General features: G+C 45.1%; 1 protein-coding gene across 2 annotated transcripts in view; it reads right to left on the bottom strand.

The window, feature by feature from the left end:
• SORCS1 (sortilin related VPS10 domain containing receptor 1) overlaps positions 1–22,960 on the bottom strand; it is a 428,683-nt gene that overhangs the window by 286,763 nt on the left and 118,960 nt on the right. For both annotated transcript variants that reach the window (XM_084634878.1, XM_084634879.1), the window contains exon 2: positions 7,707–7,774. In XM_084634878.1, the coding sequence (XP_084491004.1) occupies positions 7,707–7,774 (68 nt within the window). The remainder of the gene's footprint in view (positions 1–7,706; positions 7,775–22,960) is intronic.

Below are 22,960 nucleotides of genomic sequence, written 5' to 3'. Positions count from 1 at the left end.
GTTTTGGTCCTTCCTCTGCTGACTCACAAAAACAAACTGAGGAGAGAGCAAAGGGGTGATGCCTGGTGATGGTGATGACACATGCACATGCCTCTACAAACACAACATCATAGAATCATAGAATATCCCGGTTTGAAGGGACCTCAGGAGGTCATCTAGTCCAACCCCCTGCTCAAAGCAGGACCAATCCCCAACTAAATCATCCCAGACAGGGCTTTGTCAAGCCTGACCTTAAAAACCTCTAAGGAAGGAGATTCTACCACCTCCCTAGGTAACGCATTCCAGTGCTTCACCACCCTCCGAGTGAAAAAGTTTTTCCTAATATCCAACCTAAACCTCCCCCACTGCAACTTGAGACCATTACTCCTTGTTCTGTCATCTGCTACCACTGAGAACAGTCGAGATCCATCCACTTTGGAACCCCCTTTCAGGTAGTTGAAAGCAGCTATCAAATCCCCCCTCATTCTTCTCTTCCGCAGACTAAAGAATCCCAGTTCCCTCAACCTCTCCTCATCAGTCATGTGTTCCAGTCCCCTAATCATTTTTGTTGCCCGCCACTGGATGTTTTCCAATTTTTCCACATCCTTCTTGTAGTGTGGGGCCCAAAACTGGACACAGTACTCCAGATGAGGCCTCACCAATGTCGAATAGAGGGGAACAATCACATCCCCTGATCTGCTGGCAATGTCCCTACTTATACAGCCCAAAATGCCATTGGCCTTCTTGGCAACAAGGGCACACTGTTGATTCATATACAGCTTCTCGTCCACTGTAACCCCTAGGTCCTTTTCTGTAGAACTGCTGCCGAGCCATTCGGTCCCTAGTCTGTAGCGGTGCATGGGATTCTTCCATCCTAAGTGCAGGACTCTGCACTGGTCCTTGTTGAACCTCATCAGATTTCTTTTGGCCCAATCCTCTAATTTGTCTAGGTCCTTCTGTATCCTATCCCTACCCTCCAGCGTATCTACCTTTCCTCCCAGTTTAGTGTCATCCGCAAACTTGCTGAGGGTGAAATCCATGCCATCCTCCAGATTACTAATGAAGATATTGAACAAAACTGGCCCCAGGACCGACCCTTGGGGCACTCCGCTTGATACTGGCTGCCAACTAGACACGGAGCCATTGATCACTACCCATTGAGCCCGACAATCTAGCCAGTTTTCTATCCACTTTATAGTCCATTCATCCATCTCATACTTCTTTAATTTGCTGGCAAGAATACTGTGGGAGACCGTGCCAAAAGCTTTGCTAAAGTCAAGGAACAACACATCCACTGCTTTCCCCTCATCCACAGAGCCAGTTATCTCATCATAGAAGGTAATTAGATTAGTCAGGCATGACTTGCCCTTGGTGAATCCATGCTGACTGTTCCTGATCACTTTCCTCTCCTCTAAATGCTTCAGAATTCCTGGATGAGCTAAACTATAAACTGCTTTCCACTTCTACTACCTTTTATCCATGGACTCCAGGGTGCTTTGCAAACATGAATTCACTGAGACTTCTAACAAACTCTGTGAGGAAGGTAAATATTTTTTCTGTTTCACCGCTGAGTAAACTGATAGATAGAGAGGTTAAGAGACTCTTGCTCAAGATCACCCAAGAAGTTCGTGACAAATCTGGAAACAGAATCCGGGAATTCTGAAACTCTCTATATTTCTTTAACCACTGTAATAATTTTAGTTATTCCATACATATCATTTTAGATTTTCAAACCATAGCAAACATAAATCATCTAACCCTCAAAAGATGTCTAGAAATATGGTGATTAATATCCCCATTTTACATTTGCCTGAAGCTACATGGCAAGGCAGAAGCAGAGCTGGGATTTGAATAAAGGAGTTCCCAAGTTCAATGCACAAGGCCATGCTGCTTGCATTCCTTCCTAGTTAGAAGATCAAGAGCCTGATTTCATTTACGCCCATTTTACACTGGTGTAACCCTAATGACTTCAATGACTGTATACTCTTTGTTGACCAAACATTGGTGTAGGTAAGATCTGAGATACTGAGACTTTTGCAGCCCTTGTCTTGCATGACTAATCGATTTTGGGGGGATAAGGCAGGTGGAGATGGGGGTACTATCTTGGGGACAATTTAAAGCAGTAAATGTAATTTGTCGGAGAAGTGAGTGGGATAAATTGGATGCCTGTCATGTCTGACAGCGTGCCTTAATCTTGCAACTGTTTACACGTGTGCTTCAACAGAGGCGGCACGGCCTAGTGGACAGAGCAGTGACTAGGATTCAGGATACCTGAGTTCTGATCCTAGCTCTGTCACTGGCCCACTGCATAGAATCATAGAATCAATCATAGAATCATAGAATATCAGGGTTGGAAGGGACCCCTGAAGGTCATCTAGTCCAACCCCCTGCTCGAAGCAGGACCAATTCCCAGTTAAATCATCCCAGCCAGGGCTTTGTCAAGCCTGACCTTAAAAACCTCCAAGGAAGGAGATTCTACCACGTCCCTAGGTAACGCATTCCAGTGTTTCACCACCCTTTTAGTGAAAAAGTTTTTCCTAATATCCAATCTAAACCTCCCCCACTGCAACTTGAGACCATTACTCCTCGTTCTGTCATCTGCTACCATTGAGAACAGTCTAGAGCCATCCTCTTTGGAACCCCCTTTCAGGTAGTTGAAAGCAGCTATCAAATCCCCCCTCATTCTTCTCTTCTGCAGGCTAAACAATCCCAGCTCCCTCAGCCTCTCCTCATAAGTCATGTGTTCTAGACCCCTAATCATTTTTGTTGCCCTTCGCTGGACTCTCTCCAATTTATCCACATCCTTCTTGTAGTGTGGGGCCCAAAACTGGACACAGTACTCCAGATGAGGCCTCACCAATGTCGAATAGAGGGGAACGATCATGTCCCTCGATCTGCTCGCTATGCCCCTACTTATACATCCCAAAATGCCATTGGCCTTCTTGGCAACAAGGGCACACTGCTGACTCATATCCAGCTTCTCGTCCACTGTCACCCCTAGGTCCTTTTCCGCAGAACTGCTGCCTAGCCATTCGGTCCCTAGTCTGTAGCGGTGCATTGGATTCTTCCATCCTAAGTGCAGGACCCTGCACTTATCCTTATTGAACCTCATCAGATTTCTTTTGGCCCAATCCTCCAATTTGTCTAGGTCCTTCTGTATCCTATCCCTCCCCTCCAGCGTATCTACCACTCCTCCCAGTTTAGTATCATCCGCAAATTTGCTGAGAGTGCAATCCACACCATTCTCCAGATCGTTTATGAAGATATTGAACAAAACCGGCCCCAGGACCGACCCTTGGGGCACTCCACTTGATACCGCCTGCCAACTAGACATGGAGTCATTGATCACTACCCGTTGAGCCCGACAATCTAGCCAGTTTTCTACCCACCTTATAGTGCATTCATCCAGCCCATACTTCCTTAACTTGCTGACAAGAATACTGTGGGAGACCGTGTCAAAAGCTTTGCTAAAGTCAAGAAACAATACATCCACTGCTTTCCCTTCATCCACAGAACCAGTAATCTCATCATAAAAGGCGATTAGATTAGTCAGGCATGACCTTCCCTTGGTGAATCCATGCTGGATGTTCCTGATCACTTTCCTCTCATGCAAGTGCTTCAGGATTGATTCTTTGAGGACCTGCTCCATGATTTTTCCAGGGACTGAGGTGAGGCTGACTGACCTGTAGTTCCCTGGATCCTCCTTCTTCCCTTTTTTAAAGATTGGCACTACATTAGCCTTTTTCCAGTCATCCGGGACTTCCCCCGTTCGCCACGAGTTTTCAAAGATAATGGCCAATGGCTCTGCAATCACAGCCGCCAATTCCTTCAGCACTCTCGGATGCAACTCGTCCGGCCCCATGGACTTGTGCACGTTCAGCTTTTCTAACCACCTCTATCTCCACAGAGGGCTGGCCATCTCTTCCCCATTTTGTGATGCCCAGCGCAGCAGTCTGGGAGCTGACCTTGTTAGTGAAAACCTTGGCCAAGTCACTTTCCCTCTCTATGCCATCTGTAAAATGCGGATAATAGTACTGAGCTCCTTTGAAAAGCCCTTTGAGATCTACTGATGAAAGGCACTATACAAAAGATAGGGATTCTTATCAGAAGTCGTCCCACTGATTTCAATGGGACGGCTCAAGGGAATAAAGTAAAGCATATGCCTAAATGTTTGCAGGCTGGGGCTAATGGCATGCAGTTAGCTGTGTTTCCTCTTTAGGCCCTGAAGGAAAGGTTCAACGCAGGGCCCACCAGAACTCCGATCACAACAAAAAAAGAAAAGGGAGAAGATTATTTCCCCTCACTCCTCACAGACTCTATTTCTGTTATTCTCTATATCTGTTATTTTATTTATCTCAGACCTAAGCTTATCTTGCTCCTGTAGTAAAAATCACGATCTTCTCCCAAGTCTCAAAGTGTAATCCTCTTTGTGAACCAAGAGATAACTGGGAGAGGAAGAAAAATAAAACCTCAAATAATTACTCAGCATGAGATAATCTTTGCTTCTCCCTCTTTTCTCTTTCTTGACTGAATAAAATAAATAAATACAACCCAAGAATGGTGGGAAAAAAAATCTATCGAGAGGATTAGGGTGTAGTTAATGCCAGGTCCAGCCGGCAAGAAATGTCATTCGCTTGCTTCAGAGGCAGCATCTCACTTGCCACCAAGAGTCTATTGATCCACTAAGGGTATGTCTACACTACAGCCGCTAGAGTGGGACAGCTACAGCACTGCAGCTGTAGGGCCGTATTGTAGACACTTCCTACCTTGACGGAGGGGTTTTTCCATCAATGTAGCTAATCCACGTCCTTGACAGGGGGCAGATAGGTTGACGGCAAGAATTCTTCCGTCGACCTAGCTGCATCTACAACCAGGCTTTAGGCTGACTTTACTACAGCACTCAGGAAGCAAAATTTGTCACAGCCCTGAGCGACATAGCTAGGTAGATCTAATAATTAAGTGTAGACCAGGCCTGAAGCTTAACTTCCAAGATCTTCACCCTATTTCCTTGCCTCTCCCTTTTGCTGTTTTTCTCACATACACAAGTCAGCTGCCAGTAACTTTTTTACTCACTGGATTTGTGACACGCTCCATTCATTATCACTGCAGAAATAGGATGGGACTGAAGTTAAATTGGCTGAGGAATTCAAAAGAAATGCCATCCTGTCCAATATTAGTATCTTTATAAAGAAAGTAAATCTGTATGCTATGATCAGTAGGCGGTGTGTGTTATAGATTGCTATAGAGCCCAACTGGTCAATAGACTGCTCATGACCATCGATAACATCTTCGACTGCCGAGTTTATAACTAGAACTGGGCAAAATTTTTCAGCCAAAGGTTTTTTAACATCAAAACACATTTTGCAAATTCATGTTAATTTCTCTGAATTGTTTTGGTTGAAAAAAATACTTGAACAATCTGAAAAAAAACCTCAATGTTTTGTTTTGACATTTTTTAAGTTTCATTTTTTTAAATTCAAAATTCCTTTTGTTTTGAAATTTCTTTGCATCTTATTAATGAAAATCTTTCACTTCGTTTGACCCATAGCAATTTTTTGACTTTTCATTTAGCGGAATATTTAAAAAGAAAAATGGTTTCAGGTCGACCCAATCCAATTTGTGTTCAGTTTTTCAGAACTGTGAGTGAACCAAAACATCAGTAATCCACATAGCTCTACTTCTGACCAGTTATAACACAAACTACTCATAAACAGCTCTACTTATAAACAACAGCTAATCATTTTCCAGCACTTTATTAATGTACCCTTAATATGAAGTGTGTTATTTGTATGCCATGTATCACAGAGAAGACACTTTTCCTAGGTTGTGTGTAGATACAGAAAGACCTCCCTTTCTCCTCTATCTTTTGGAAACAGTCACCAATGTGTGAGAGCAAAGTAAACCAGGGATAGTGTGGTCTTTCACTGGCCAACATCAGCTCTCACGGAATCAAACAAATCAGAGAAATGAAGGATATTTTTTTCCTCCTTCTTATTTCTATTTTCCTTGATTTTTTTTAAACAAGTGTGTCAGATGCTTTAAATAATAAGTGCCCTTCCATCATTTTCTCCCCTATTACACCAAAAATGGGAGACCTCCAATGGGACCATCACAAGGATCCTCACTCATGGCCGCCGGTGAAGCAAATAAAATGGATTTCACCAGGAAAGAGAGGAGAAGAAAATAGAAAAAACCCATACTTGACACTCATATGAACATTCTTCCTCTGAAGAATGTTTTTTTTTGGGGGGGGTGTTGGGGGCGGGAGAAAACCTGGATTTGTGCTGGAAATGGCCCACCTTGATTATCATACACATTGTAAGCAGAGTGATCACTTTACATAAGCTATTACCAGCAGGAGAGTGGGGTGGGGGGAGAGAAAACCTTTTGTAGTGATAATCACCCATTTTTTCATGGTTTGTGTGTATAAAAACGTCTTCTGTACTTTCCACAGTATGCATCCAATGAAGTGAGCTGTAGCTCACGAAAGCTTATGCTCAAATAAATTGGTTAGTCTCTAAGGTGCCACAAGTACTCCTTTTCTTTTTACAAATACAGACTAACACGGCTGTTACTCTGAAATTCTTCCTCTGAGGCTCTCGAAGCAATTGACAAACTTGAGGGTCAAGCTGAAGCCCACTGAAGTCAATGGGAAGCATTCCCAGATAACTCAGAGGCTGAAAAATCTGACGCAGGTCCTCAATGTGCATGTGAGAGTGACAACAACAATGGAGACAGCAGGATCGCTCATGAGCTTCAAGTTAAGCACGTGCATCAGGAGCCCAAGAGAGGGCTTTAGCTGTGATCACTGCACAAAACTCATGAATTGCCCATAAGAGTTCAGCAGGTGGAAATAAGGTAGCATATGCCCTTAACTAATTAACCCTCCGAAAAGACTACACTCCTGTGAGGTAGATAAATATGCCTGTACCCTTCTTACAAAAGAGTAAACTGAGGCAGCAGCAGCTTGCTCATGCACACAGAGCATGTCAGTAACAACTTTGGGAAACAATTCATGGGCTTACTGCTTTTCTCTTCCCTCACAGCATATGAGCAACTTCTGTTGACCTCAGCAAGAGTTACTATAATACAGCCAGAGAACTGGGAACCCAGGAGTCTTGACTAACAGGCCATCTGCTCTAACCACTAAACAACACTCGCAGTCAAGCAGTAAGTGTAGGCAGACAACTTCATTTCAACCTGCATAATGTGCCTGGTCTATCATAAACCTCTACAAGAGCGTTTTGTTCAGAGTCACAAACATTTCAGAGTGACAAACAACCTCTATTCCCGAGGTGTCCCAAACTCTGTGGTTCTACTCTAGGATCACTGGGGCAGCTTTGTGGGATGGAGCTCTTGCCATTGCAAACTGAAATTCAAGGGTTACAGATCAAAACAGGAGGGTTGTTGGTTGGGTTTTGATCAATTGGTTTATTAATTCTGAACAGGATTGTGTGTAAAACAACACAAAACAAAGAAAACCCTAAGTGACATTTACATAAAATGCATTATCTAGCTAGTTGAACAAGACAATCAGACCTCAGTCCCATCATCCCCAAGAATGAGAGAACAGAGGACTAAAAGGGAGAAAGAGCGAGAGTGCAAGAAAGAGCTTAGCTGTGAACCTTCCAGCATGTAAAAAATCCAATTAAATTCAATAAAAGAACTGTACCGGAGTGTTCGTGTTTAAGTAAGATGATAATTATTCCTTCAATTTATCTACATACCTCCAAAGCGAGCTCTCGGTGATGCTCCCCAGGCTGTAGTCATACAGCTTGGTCAGAATTAGAATCACCTGGAGGCAAAAGAAGAAATCATGGTTAGTCTGAAACAATTACAATCTCCTAGAACTGAAATGACCCAAGGGAGGGTTTAGGATTCCTTTAATGGGTGCTTAACATAATTGAACGAATTGTTAAAGCATTTGGCTAAACTGACATGAGAAGTGCTTGCAGATGCTGTATACTGAGCGGAGCTTTCCCTGTTCAGTGTTGCTGTAACATTTTACAGTGCCTTCTTCCACTGGGAGGCAAAGCTGGTGAGGGGGCTGATATGCCAGCCAAAATACTTTTAGATACAGGAGGATATCTGCAGTATGTGGCAGAAAGAGTGATTGCCTTCCACTGGAACAACAAGGAATCCAGTGGCACCTTAAAGACTAACAGATTTATTTGAGCATAAGCTTTCATGGGTAAAAACCCTACTTCTTTAGATGCATGGAGTGAAAATTACAGATGCAGACATAAAACGAAAAACTTATGCTCACATAAATCTGTTAGTTTTTAAGGTGCCACTGGACTCTTTGTTGTTTTTGTGGATACAGACTAACACGGCTACCCCTGATACTTGCCTTCCACTGGGATTCCTGAGCATGGGAACCACCAGCCTGGAATGGAGCAGAGGTCCTTTTCAGCCAGAATCTTGTCTTCCATGGTGGTCAGTACCAGAAGAAGATGTAAGAACCCAGAAGAAGGCCAATGTGGGCTAATCTGCCCCCCATTAAGGCCTCATTCTAACCGCTAAAAAGTAGAGAGTGGCTTAAATTCCAAAGCATGAGGTTTGGGATACCTTCCAACATTTTGCTTAGGGATCAAAAATCTCTGTCAGGCAACCTAATCATACCTTATGGTTTGATTAACTATGCTGAGTTTTGCTTTAAATTAAGGATTTCTGGGCCAGATCCTTCACCCTTTACTGACACAAGTACAATGTACTAACACAAATGGTCCCATTGTCCTCGCATAGAAAGAGGTGTAGGCTTAGCTCCTGGGCGTCCCACGTAAACCTCCTATTATTGTGTGTGAATATGATGATGATGCCCTCTAGTGGTGGGCCCACAAAGATGAGAAAGAGACCTACGGTAGAACCTCAAAGGTACGGACCCCAGAGTTATGGACTGACCTGTCAACTGGACACCAAGTGAAACTGGAAGTAACCAGTCAGGCAGCAGCAGAGACCAAAACATTTTTTAAAAGCAAATACTGTATTGCATCTTAAAGGTGGGCACACCTGGGCTGCTTGTCCCTGTTCTCACCCCCACCCCTATGCACGGGGCAGCCACTTACAGCAAGATGCTGGGGCTGCCAGCCCAAGGCAGCTGGAGCCAGCAGAACAGGACAGCACTGGGGTCTGCACTACTTTCATCCCTTCCTTCCTGCCGGGAGGGGGACATGCTGTTTTTACCCCATCACCCAGGAGGACACACACACACACACACACTGCAAACTCATGCAAGTGCTGAGTAGGGAGGTCAGCTGCTGCTGAAACCTGGCCTGGACGATCAGCTGCTGGATCAGGATCCCAAACTTTGTTGAGAGTTACAAACATTTCAGATTTCAGAGTAACAGCCGTGTTAGTCTGTATTCGCAAAAAGAAAAGGAGTACTTGTGGCACCTTAGAGACTAACCAATTTATTTGAGCATGAGCTTTCGTGAGCTCGAAAGCTCATGCTCAAATAAATTGGTTAGTCTCTAAGGTGCCACAAGTACTCCTCTTCTTTTTGCAAAACATTTCAGAGTTACGGACAACCTCCATTCCCAAGGTGTCCGTAACTCTGAGGTTCTACTGTTGTTAAGAGACATCTTGTGTAGCTCAGCTGGTAGATGCCTATATTTTTTTACAGCTCAAGGCCCAGAATCCTACTTCCAGCCCCATGAATCACAGAATAATAGACTTTTAAGGTCAGAAGGGACCATTATGATCGTCTAGTCTGACCTCCTGCACAACACAGGCCACAGAATCTCACCCACCCACTCCTGTAGCAAACCCCTAACTTATGTCTCAGCTATTGAAGTCCTCAAATCATGGTTTAAAGACTTCAAGGTGCAGAGAATCCTCCAGCAAGTGACCCATGCCCCACACTGCAGAGGAAGGCAAAAAACCTCCAGGACCTCTGCCAATCTGCCCTGGAGGAAAATTCCTTCCTGACCCCAAATGTGCCGTGGGGTCAGGCAAGGAAATAGGGTGAAGATCTTGGAAGTTAAGCTTCAGGCCTGGTCTACACTTAATTATTAGATCTACCTAGCTATGTCACTCAGGGCTCTGACAAATTTTGCTTCCTGAGTGCTATAGTAAAGTCAGCCTAAAGCCTGGCTGTAGATGCAGCTAGGTCGACGGAAGAATTCTTGCTGTCAACCTATCTGCCCCCTCTCAAGGATGTGGATTAGCTACATTGATGGAAAAACCCCGCCATCAATGTAGGAAGTGTCTACAATACAGCCCTACAGCTGCAGTGCAACAAAGTTGATTATTCTGTATGTTAGTACAAGTACCTCTTAAAGAGAATGCTAGCATGTAGTAGGTGCCGGCACCCTACTGGGATGTCAGTTAGCATTCCCACAGAGGGTGCATATGCTTAACAAAGACACGTGCCAATTAAGGCTTTATAAGTGCTAAATTTCAATCACAACCCTCTCAGGAATGGTTATCATTGGCAGCAGGCAGCTGTGTGTTAAAGATACAGAATTATGTTGTCACTGTCCCTTAGCGTGTTCAGCAAAGTGACGTCCATTCTCCACCCAGCTTGAGTAGTGACCCAAAGGACAAAGTGCTCTCGTAGGGTGGGTAATGATTACAATCCCCCATTTTGCAGATGGGGAAACTGAGGTCCTGAGACTTTATGCGACCTTTGCCAAAAGCACATAGTGAGCCAGCAGTAAAGGGAAAAAAGAAGCCAGGTTTCTTGCCCTCTGTATCATCTGCTCTAACCACTAGACTTGCTGCCTCTAAACCAGTTGAGTAAATCTACCAGATCTCCAAAGGGGGAAGCAGTGCAGCCCACACTCCCTGAGTTAAAACAGAGAGCTCTTCGGTTGTCTACAACTGAACAGGAGCATAACGAAAGGTTAGCATGTCTCCCTTCTTTCCCACTTGTCCTCTCAAAACAGAGAGATTACATAGATTAGTTGGAGCAGATCCTCCGTCAACACTCCAGGTGGAGGCCCTGCTCCCGCTTGGCCTCTTCCCGCAAGGCCCTGCCCTCACTCTGCTTCTTCCTGTCCCCTTCTTTCCCCCAAGTCTCCCTCTCCCTCCTCCCTGCCCCCTCCCCCAAGCTCCTCTCACCAGCCACTCGCTGATTGGCAGCCAGCCCCAGGGCAGAACCACTGTGGCTGGTGGGTGCTGAGCATCCCTATTTTTTTTCTGTGGGTGCTTGAGCCCCGGAGCACCCACAGAGTCGGTGCCTATGTTATATGCAGTTTTGTTGTAGCCATGTCGGTTCCAGGATATTAGAGAGACAAGGTGAGTAAGGTAATATTTTTTTGTTGGACTGACTTCTGTTGTGGAGAGAAAAGGAGTACTTGTGGCACCTTAGAGACTAACCAATTTATTTGAGCATGAGCTTTCGTGAGCTACAGCTCACTTCATCGGATGCATGCCGTGGAAACTGCAGAAGACATTATATACACAGAGACCATGAAACAATACCTCCTCCCACCCCACTCTCCTGCTGGTAATAGCTTATCTAAAGTGATCATCAAGTTGGGCCATTTCCAGCACAAATCCAGGTTTTCTCACCCTCTGCCCCCCCCCCCCACACACACACACACAAACTCACTCTCCTGTGGAGAGAGACAAGCTTTCCAGCTACACAGAGCTCTTCTATAGGTCTGGGAAAGGTACTCACAGTGTCACTGCTAAATATGCTAAACTATTCGTTTGATCTCATAAGTAGTTAGCACATATTCTAAGGGATCACTGAAAGTTAAGTGGCCCATTAACACCCCTGTAGTTATAGGAAAAAGGGGGGAAGATAGTTGGTTACAGATTGTTCTAAAAAGCCATAAATCCAGTGTCTTTATTAAGACTATAATTTTTAGTGTCTAGCAAAATTATGAATTTAAGCTCCCAGGGTCGTCTCTTGGAAATGTTGTGCAGGTTTCCTTTGAGGATGAGGACTGATAGGTCAGAGTTTGGCTTGGTCTACACTACCAACTTATGTTGATATCACTGCATTGCTCAGAGGTGTGGAAAATGCTGACCTAACACCCTCCCTCCCCCGTATTGACAGCGGTTGACGGGTGAGCTTGTCCCCTTGAAAAGGCTACCGCCTCTAAGGGAGGTGGAGTACCTATGTGGAGGGGAAAAGCTGCAAGTCTAAACAATTGCTTAATGAAAAGTGTTCACCCACAGGTGATATGGTGTTTTTGTCTTTTATCTTTTTCCTGTGTGAGTCCATTCGAGTGATTTTCTAGTTTCACCCATTTAGTTGATATTGGGGCATTTAGTGCATTGGAAGAGGTACACCACATGTAGGACCCATGGATCTTGAAAGGTGTGTTGCAGGCAGTGTTGATCATTGTTACAGTGGAGATATGTGTGCCAGGTTTTGCATTTGCTGTTCTGCTTCTTTAAGATGGCCTATGAAGAGGTTGGCATATTGGGACGCCATCCCAGTAGCCAGTGCTGTTCCCGCTGTTTGGAGAAAGTATTTGTCATTGAATGTAAAATTGTTATGTGTGAGGATGAAATGGATGAGTTTGGCAATGTGTTTGGGGTGGATATCTGAGTGCCATTCATTGTCGTGTAAATACTTGTGGCAGGCAGCATCCGATGAAGTGAGCTGTAGCTCACGAAAGCTTATGCTCAAATAAATTTGTTAGTCTCTAAGGTGCCACAAGTACTCCTTTTCTTTTTGTGGATACAGACTAACACGGCTGCTACTCTGAAACTTTTCACAAAGCAATCACTCTGTATCTAACCTATCAGTCCTCATACTCAAAGGAAACCTACATAACACTTTAAAAAGATGAGCCAGAGAGCTTAAATTCATGACATGACATCAGGAAATTTCTGCTTTGTTGTAACCTTTGTTCCCTCCAAAACAAAATTTCAGCAAAACTGACACCATATCACAAAGGATTTCAGTTTCAACAGAACCGTATTTGCTGATGACAAACTGTTTTGTCAAAATTTTTCAAACCTGTTCTAGGAATTACTCTGCATTCTACAAATCTGATGAAAAGCTCAAGAGAGTAAAATCCCATTTAGGGAAGTGGTTCTTTGCTCCTTAATAATATTGTGCTGGCACACGATGGCTCCCAGTGGTGGATGGGTAATCTCAATACAAATTATATAAATTCTCTTTGTCCTACTCCCATCTATGTTAATGGGAATGTATCCACTGATTTTAATGACAGCAGGATCTGTTATTTGCAGGCTTGGCAGAATTCATTTTTTTCTTCTTTTTATTTTTATAATTTCAACAGCTAAAATCAAATGTTTATTTTTTTTTTTTCAATTTTTGGCAATTTAAATGTTCACAACTGTTTAAAACCCATAATTGCATGCATTTTTTTACATTTACATCTATTTAAATTTTCACAGTCACAGGAGATTGGGAGGGTCAGACAATAATTATTTAATTATAGTGGACATTCAGATTCAAAAGGTTAAAGTTTTACAATAATTAAAACACAAGTTGTCTACATACATCACATGTCAAAATATACAAAATAAATATCCTTAAATCAAACTCTAATGAGTTCTCAAGTGGAATTTTTCTGACTTTGCCTGTATGTAAATTTCTAATGTTATATATTGAATTTTTTTTTTTTTTAGTTTGTCGGTGTATGGTGAAATCATAGACTATGAGGGTTGGAAGGGACCTCAGGAGGTCATCTAGTCCAACCCCAGCAGGACCAATCCCCATTTTTTGCCCCAGATCCCTAAATGGCCCCTCAAGGATTGAACTCACAACCCTGGGTTAAGCAGCCCAATGCTCAAACCACTGAGCTATCTCTCCCCTCTCCACAAAATCAACGTTTACCAACATTTAGCAATAAAAGTCTAATCCCTCCAAGCCTAGTTATCTGTGAAACACATTCACATCTGGATCATTATGAGGAGAGCACTTTCAGATCCTTCTTGGGAAGAGACACCATACAAATAGAAGGCATTTTTGTTATTTCATTACTTGGCGATGTCTATCTAGGTTCTTAGTCTATGCCCATCACTGTGGTATCTGGTCACCTTATACTAGTCAATCGCATCTTATTCTAGAATCATACAGACAACCCCCTCCCATCATCGTAGATGAGAGATTAAAGGACTTATCCAAGGTCACACAGTGAGTCCGTAGCAGAGCCAAGAAGTAAGACCAACGCTCCAAATTCCCAGTCCAGAGCCTTGACCACAAAACTACTTTTTCTGCCATCTCTCCGTGTAGGGATTCTGACTTCAACACACTTCTGCACCGGATGCTGCACACATAACATATCTCTTAGGTTTCATCAGAGAACATCTCCACAACAGTCTCTCTTTTCCATTCACTTTTCCTGAAGCAGCAGCAGTATGGTTACTCCAGACCAAGACACACAGGCAATGTGAACACGTGGGCAGCAAAACTGCTTATTTATGCCAAATTCCCTTATGCACTTTTTGTTAAACTGTTATTTCAATAACCTGTGCGAGTCCATCTTTTTTTAAAAAGTATTATTTCTCCTTTGCTGTTTTCATTTCTTTGTTATTCAGACTGCAGAAGGTTATTCTGTGTTTAATACTGTGGTGGGTTTTGTTGTTACTGCGGTTGGTTTTTTGCTTTGTTTTCCCGGGCTGTCGCTAGATAGCTTAGAGGAACCTAATGATCAAAGACATGCATATTATGTTGTTCTAAGTGTCAGAATATGGGCTGTGATGGAACGCAGTAATGAAATGAAACAGAATTTCTCACCCTTCACCCTTGTTTTTTTTTCCCTTTCCTGCTTCCCACATTTAACAATCAATACAAACGAACAAGTGCAAGAAGAAAAGAACAGCCAAAATAGTGATGCGTCACATACACACACACACACGAGCTGAAAATCGGGTTTTTATGCCTGCTCTGATGTGAGCTCTTTTAAAAAGTGAGATGAAAAGAGAAACTTTACTCTTTGGTTCTTTCCAGAGATATAAACTCTGTTATTAAAGGCAAAGATACAGCTTTGCTTCCACGCCCCTGAAGTAAGGTGGTTTTGAAATGGGTTCCTCACCTTTCCCTGGTTAAGGGAAGTGGCACAGGATGGGATGGCCCTTTGGCAGAGAGGGGCTTAGCTCCACCCGTGACTAATTGGCTGCATACCAGGTGGTGTTTTGAGGCCCAGATACAGGTAATGGCCTGCAGGTCATCTGGTCCTCAAATGACAGGGCAGCAAGCAGCTCAGTTAGAAAACTTCCATTTTGGTTGAAAAGTGATTGTGCCTCACAACCCAAAACATTTTCATGAACAAAAATTTCAATCAACTCTACATTATGGTGGCCAAGCTTTTGAAACTTGGGAGCCTAGAGTGAATTGCCAACACTTTCTAAAGAACCTAGTTGTTTTGGACACCTTGGATTTTGGGTCCTCAACCAGACAGACACCTTAAAAGGGCCTGGTTTTCAGAGGCTGAACGCTCAGCGCTTTCTGAAAATCAGACGTCCCCGCTTTGGGAGCACAAAATCACTAATAACTTTGGAAAATCTTGGCCTAAATCTACTCACCCAAATAACAGTGGCTGGCAGTGGTGGCTGATGACTTTTTTGAGAGGTGATGGACCTATCACAAAGTCTCATAAATTCCAGTATATGTCCATCTCCTTGCAGTCCTGGCCAGGGGAGATGTGTGTGTGGGGAGGGACTCCGCTTTGCCCTACCAGGACCACAGCTTCCCCCTGAACCTCGTGACTGCAGGGATCTAGCATCACTGGCCCTGCAGCAGCGGCTCTGCTGTCACAGCCTCTCTCACCAGTCAGGAATGTAGGAGGCATCCCTGGGCCGGAAACATTCATCCGTGGGGTGGCCTATCCCGCAGCTGGGGGCTTGTCCTTGCAGTCCTGGCCAGGGGTCTCTGTTCCACTGGGCCAGGAAGACTGCAGGCTCCCCCTTGCATTCTGGTGTCTTTGGCCCCTTGGCTGTGCTGGGAGCCCCCTCCAGGCCCGCTGTCAGAACCAGCCATAGCTATTGCAACAGTGCCGCAGCCTCACCAAGCCGCGTCTACCACGGCAACGCCCTCATACAGTGACTCCTGGATATGGGAGATTGCCATGGTAACAAGACAGCATCCCAAGGCACTATGACCTATACTGGGATTTGAGTCTCATCCACAGCAGTAGACTTTCTGGCTCTGCATTGCACTGTGGAGATGGGAGAGAGAGGGAGTAACATGACAGATTTAAAATTTGTGTCGACTTGTGTTGCTTATTGAATAGGTACACGCTTAACTGTCCATAAAACCTGAATATAGACAAAAAATGTCGCAAGGCCTGCCCTGAATTGCTTAAAATCCAAATGGACAAGAGACTGGCAGTCCCTTCCTGTCACATTTGTGTCTAGCATAAACTTTGTTTTATACTGTTTTGCTGCAAATTAATTTCTAATATGGGCACCTATCGCCCCGGTAGCTGACAAAGGGCTTGTCTTTCCCTGCAGGGTTACCTCCAGGTGTAACTTAAGAGTTGCCCCTAACCCAACTCCCTTCCACACTCATAAATCTCATGTTCAAGTGAAGTGGTGCTTCAAACTCAATCTAGCTAGCACGTTTAAGGTGAACGCCAGGGGAGCAAGTTGAAGCTTGAGTACAGCTAGCTACCAGCTACAACCCACCAGAGGCTAATCCAATCCCAGTTTGAGTGGTGTTGTGCAGTTGCTCTCATTCAAGGTAGGCTAGGTCGAGTGGAGCAACTTGAGCTATTTGTTGCTGTGAAGACAAGCCCAAAGATGCTTTTGTTTTTCCAAGCCACAGGCAAGGCTGGCTCCAGGCCCCAGCTTTCCAAGCAGCATTGGGGCGGCATTCCGAATGGGGCGGAATTCCGAATGGGGCGGCATTCCGAATGGGGCGGCAGTCCGTGTCTCGCAGCGGCAATTCGCCAGCAGCTCCGCCGCTCTTCCCGCCACAAAGTCAATAAAAGGGTGTTTTTACCCTAGGACAACTAATGCATGTTAATTATCGTGCTGTAAGAATATAGTGGAGACAAGGCACTGTAGGTTTACCATGCAGTAAACTACGTGAGGTCAGCTAGGAGCAGGGAGTATAGTGAAGACCCCATCTAGCTACCTCACATCAAAAACTACAAGTGCCTTGTCTCCATCTAGGATTTTACAGTGAGATAACTATTCCCTGTTATACCTTCAGATCAGCGGCACTGCTATGGGTACCCGCATGGCCCCACAGTATGCCAACATTTTTATGGCTGATTTAGAACAACGCTTCCTCAGCTCTCGTCCCCTAAAGCCCCTACTCTACTTGCGCTATATTGATGACATCTTCATCATCTGGACCCATGGAAAAGAAGCCCTTGAGGAATTCCACCATGATTTCAACAATTTCCATCCCACCACCAACCTCAGCCTGGTCCAGTCCACACAAGAGATCCACTTCCTGGACACTACAGTGCTAATAAACAATGGTCACATAAACACCACCCTATACCGGAAACCTACTGACCGCTATTCCTACCTGCATGCCTCCAGCTTTCACCCTGACCACACCACACGATCCATCGTCTACAGCCAAGCTCTGCGATACAACCGCATTTGCTCCAACCCCTCAGACAGAGACAAACACCTACAAGATCTCTGTCAAGCTTTCTTACAACTACAATACCCACCTGCAGAAGTAAAGAAACAGATTGATAGAGCCAGAAGAGTTCCCAGAAGTTACCTACTACAGGACAGGCCTAACAAAGAAAATAACAGAACGCCACTAGCCGTCACCTTCAGCCCCCAACTAAAACCCCTCCAATGCATTATTAAGGATCTACAACCTATCCTAAAGGATGACCCAACACTCTCACAAATCTTGGGAGACAGGCCAGTCCTTGCCTACAGACAGCCCTGCAACCTGAAGCAAATACTCACCAACAACCACATACCACACAACAGAACCACTAACCCAGGAACTTATCCTTGCAACAAAGCCCGTTGCCAATTGTGCCCACATATCTATTCAGGGGACACCATCACAGGGCCTAATAACATCAGCCACACTATCAGAGGCTCGTTCACCTGCACATCCACCAATGTGATATATGCCATCATGTGCCAGCAATGCCCCTCTGCCATGTACATTGGTCAAACTGGACAGTCTCTACGTAAAAGAATAAATGGACACAAATCAGATGTCAAGAATTATAACATTCATAAACCAGTCGGAGAACACTTCAATCTCTCTGGTCACGCAATCACAGACATGAAGGTCGCTATCTTAAAACAAAAAAACTTCAAATCCAGACTCCAGCGAGAAACTGCTGAATTGGAATTCATTTGCAAATTGGATACTATTAATTTAGGCTTAAATAGAGACTGGGAGTGGCTAAGTCATTATGCAAGGTAGCCTATTTCCTCTTGTTTTTTCCTCCCCCCCAGATGTTCTGGTTTAACTTGGATTTAAACTTGGAGAGTGGTCAGTTTGGATGAGCTATTACCAGCAGGAGAGTGAGTTTGTGTGTGTATGGGGGTGGGGGGGATGTGAGAAAACCTGGATTTGTGCTGGAAATGGCCCACCTTGATTATCATGCACATTGTAGGGAGAATGGTCACTTTGGATGAGCTATTACCAGCAGGATAGTGAGTTTGTGTGTGTGGTTTTTGGGAGGGGGGTGAGGGGGTGAGAGAACCTGGATTTGTGCAGGAAATGGCCCAACTTGATTATCATGCACACTGTGTAAAGAGTTGTCACTTTGGATGGGCTATCACCAGCAGAAGAGTGAATTTGTGTGGGGGGGTGGAGGGTGAGAAAACCTGGATTTGTGCTGGAAATGGCCCAACCTGATGATCACTTTAGATAAGCTATTACCAGCAGGACAGTGGGGTGGGAGGAGGTATTGTTTCATATTCTCTGTGTGTATATAAAGTCTGCTGCAGTTTCCACGGTATGCATCCGATGAAGTAAGCTGTAGCTCACGAAAGCTCATGCTCAAATAAATTGGTTAGTCTCTAAGGTGCCACAAGTACTCCTTTTCTTTTATTCCCTGTTACTGTCAGTGAAGACAAAGCCTTAATCTCTCTCTCTGCCTCCCTTTACCCTCCCACCCTTTGTCTGTCTTGTCTGTTTAGATTGTAAGCTCTTCTCCTAGCACAATGCCTCCCCCCCCAAAAAAAAACCTAGGTTGGGGTCTTTAGATGCCACCATAAGACAAATCAATAAATAACAATAATAATGGACATCAGTGTTGACAGTACTATATGGGCATCAGTTGTCTACACCAGTGGTTTTCAAACATTTTTTCAGGGGACCCAGCTGAAGAAAACTGTTGATGCCCATGACCCAATGGAGCTGGGGATGAGAGGTTTGGGGTGTGGGAGGGGCTTGGGGTGTGGGAGGGGCTCAGGACTGGGGCAGAGGGTTGGGGTGAGGGGTTGCAGGGTGGGGCCAGGAATGAGGGGGTTCAGGGTGCGGGAGGGGTCTCTAGGCTGGGGCAGGGGGTTGGGGTGCGGGAGGGGTCAGGGTTCTGGGTAGTGAGTGCAGGCTCTGGGGTGGGGCCAGGGATGAGGGGTTTGGGGTGTAGGAAGGTGTTCTGGGTTGGGGGGGGCGCTCAGGGCTGGGGCAAGGGTGGGATGCAGGAGGGGGTATGGGCTCTGGGTTGGGGCTGGGGATGAGAGGTTTGGGGTGTAGGAAGGGATTCCAGCTTTGGGGGGGGGCTCAGGGCTGGGGCAGGGGATTGGGGCACAGGGTTGGGGCATGGACTTACCTCCAGTGGCTCCCAGTCAGCAGCGCAGCCGGGGTGCAGAGGCAGGCTTCCCACCTGCCCTGGCACCGTGGACCGCATTGCGCCCCGGAAGCAGCCAGCAGTAGGTCCGGCTCCTAGGCGGAAGCGCGCAAGCAGCTTCGCACAACTCTCGCCCGCAGGCACCAGCTCCCATTGGCCGGTTCCTGGCTAATGGGAGTGTGGACCTGGTGCTCAGGGCGGGGCCAGCGCGGGGACCCCGTGGCCCCCTGCCTAGAAGCTGGACCCGCTGGACCCCCGTGGCCACTTCCGGAGCACAGCACAGCGTCATAACAGGTAGGCACTAGCCTGCCTTAGCTGGGCAGCACTGCCGATGGGACTTTTAACGTCCCGGTCAGTGGTGCTGACCCGAGCGACCCAGTGCCTTACATGCTGCAACCCAGTACTGAGTCGCTACCCGAAGTTTGAAAAACGCTGGTCTAGTTAGTGTTGACCACACTATCATGACCAGGTATGTGGTATATTCCACTAGGGGGCAGCCAAAATCAACTTAGCTGACTTGCACATGTGTTTCTGGCTGTTCACTGTCCTGTGAATCCCGTAGTAAACTATAAAAAGAAAAGGAGGACTTGTGGCACCTTAGAGACTAACCAATTTATTAGAGCATAAGCTTTCGTGAGCTACAGCTCACTTCCTCAGATGCATATCGTGGAAACTGCAGCAGGCTTTATATATACACAGAGAATATGAAACAATACCTATTCCCACCCCACTGTCCTGCTGGTAATAGCTTATCTAAAGTGATTTCCAGCACAAATCCAGGTTTTCTCACCCTCCACCCCCCCACACAAATTCACTCTCCTGCTGGTGATAGCCCATCCAAAGTGACAACTCTTTACATTGTGTAAAGAGTTGTCACTTTGGATGGGCTATCACCAGCAGGAGAGTGAATTTGTGTGGGGGGGTGGAGGGTGAGAAAACCTGGATTTGTGCTGGAAATCACTTTAGATAAGCTATTACCAGCAGGACAGTGGGGTGGGAATAGGTATTGTTTCATATTCTCTGTGTATATATAAAGCCTGCTGCAGTTTCCACGATATGCATCTGAGGAAGTGAGCTGTAGCTCACGAAAGTTTATGCTCTAATAAATTGGTTAGTCTCTAAGGTGCCACAAGTCCCCCTTTTCTTTTTGCGAATACAGACTAACACGGCTGTTACTCTGAAACCTGTAGTAAACTATGGAGACCAATTCTGTGCCACTCTCAGCAATAAAATGTGCCAATAACTCAGATACACCAATGAAAGCTAGTTTGAACGTAAGTTTTCAAAAGCATGCTGGCCGTCTATGATCATGCAGCTTTCAGAATGACTTGAAGTTTTCATGCATTGCATTTTAATAGCCAAAATTCTCAGTTTGGGCTGTACGGTTAGTTGCATACGTCATCCAATCAGAGAACAGAAACAATACCACCTGACTTATGTAAGTCCCCCACACAGCATGTGTTTTGAAGTTTGAAAAAGAAAACATTCTCAATGAGTTGTTTTGGCAGTCTATTGACACGAGGATTTTCAAAGATTTTCACAAATGATTCTGAATAACTAATTCAACCGAGAATTTTCCAACCAGCACTAGTTCTGAGTGCTACCATACGACAAATAATTAACAGAGATCATCATGAGTAGGAGAAAAGCAGTTAAAAGGAAGGATCCGGAAAATTAGTTGTCATGAGGGCCAGAAGCGGAGACACTTGGATTCCCAAAGAAAAGGTACAATAGCTTTCGTCTCACTGGCAGAACGTCACATCTGGGGATCAGGTTTCAGAGTAGCAGCCGTGTTAGTCTGTATCCACAAAAAGAAAAGGAGGACTTGTGGCACCTTAGAGACTAACCAATTTATCTGAGCATAAGCTTTCGTGAGCTACAGCTCACTTCATCAGATGCATTCAGTGGAAAATACAATCGGGAGATTTATATACACAGAGAACATGAAACAATGGGTGTTACCATACACACTGTAACCAGAGTGATCACTTAAGATGAGCTATTACCAGCAGGAGAGCCGGGGGGAGGGGGGAGAAAAGAAAACCTTTTGTAGTGATAATCAAGGTGGGTCATTTCCAGCAGTTGACAAGAATGTCTGAGGAACAGTGGAGGGGGGGAATAAACATGGGGAAATAGTTTTACTTTATGTAATGACCCATCCACTCCCAGTCTCTATTCAAGCCTAAGTTAATTGTATCCAGTTTGCAAATTAATTCCAATTCAGCAGTCTCTCGTTGGAGTCGTTTTTGAAGTTTTTTTGTTGAAGAATTGTCACTTTTAGGTCTCTAATCGAGTGACCAGAGAGATTGAAGTGTTCTCCGACTGGTTTTTGAATGTTATCATTCTTGACGTCTGATTTGTGTCCATTTATTCTTTTACGTATAGACTGTCCAGTTTGGCCAGTGTACATGGCAGAGGGGCATTGCTGGCACATGATGGCATATATCACATTGGTAGATGTGCAGGTGAACGAGCCTCTGATAGTGTGGCTGATGTGATTAGGTCCTGTGACGGTGTCCCCTGAATAGCTATGTGGACACAGTTGGCAACGGGCTTTGTTGCAAGGATAGGTTCCTGGGTTAGTGGTTCTGTTGTGTGGTATGTGGTTGCTGGTGAGTATTTGCTTCAGGTTGGGGGACTGTCCATAAGCAAGGACTGGCCTGTCTCCCAAGATCTGTGAGAGTGATGGGTCATCCTTCAGGATAGGTTGTAGATCCTTGATGATGCGTTGGAGAGGTTTTAGTTGGGGGCTGAAGGTGATGGCTAATGGCGTTCTGTTATTTTCTTTGTTGGGCCTGTCCTGTAGTAGGTGACTCAGTAGGTGACTGGGTACTCTTCTGGCTCTGTCAATCTTTTTCTTCACTTCAGCAGGTGAGTATTGTAGTTGTAAGAATGCTTGATAGAGATCTTGTAGGTGTTTGTCTCTGTCTGAGGGATTGGAGCAAATGCGCTTGTATCCTAGAGCTTGGCTGTAGACAATGGATCGTGTGGTGTGATCTGGGTGAAAGCTGCAGGCATGTAGGTAGGAATAGCAGTCAGTAGGTTTCTGGTATAGGGTGGTGTTTATGTGAACATCGCTTATTAGCACCATAGTGTCCAGGAAGTGGATCTCTAGTGTGGACTGGTCCAGGATGAGGTTGATGGTGGGATGGAAATTGTTGAAATCATGGTGGAATTCCTCAAGGGCTTCTTTGCCATGGGTCCAGATGATGAAGATGTCATCAATGTAGCGCAAGTAGAGTAGGGGCATTAGGGGACGAGAGCTGAGGAAGCATTTTTCTAAGTCAGCCATAAAAATGTTGGCATACTGTGGGGCCATG

This window comes from Lepidochelys olivacea (genome assembly GCF_965140295.1).
Source record: "Lepidochelys olivacea isolate rLepOli2 genome assembly, chromosome: 7".
Lineage (NCBI taxonomy): Eukaryota > Metazoa > Chordata > Testudines > Cheloniidae > Lepidochelys > Lepidochelys olivacea.
The sequence above is the reverse complement of the archived record's forward strand: the minus strand, read 5'-3'. Positions and strand labels throughout refer to the sequence as shown.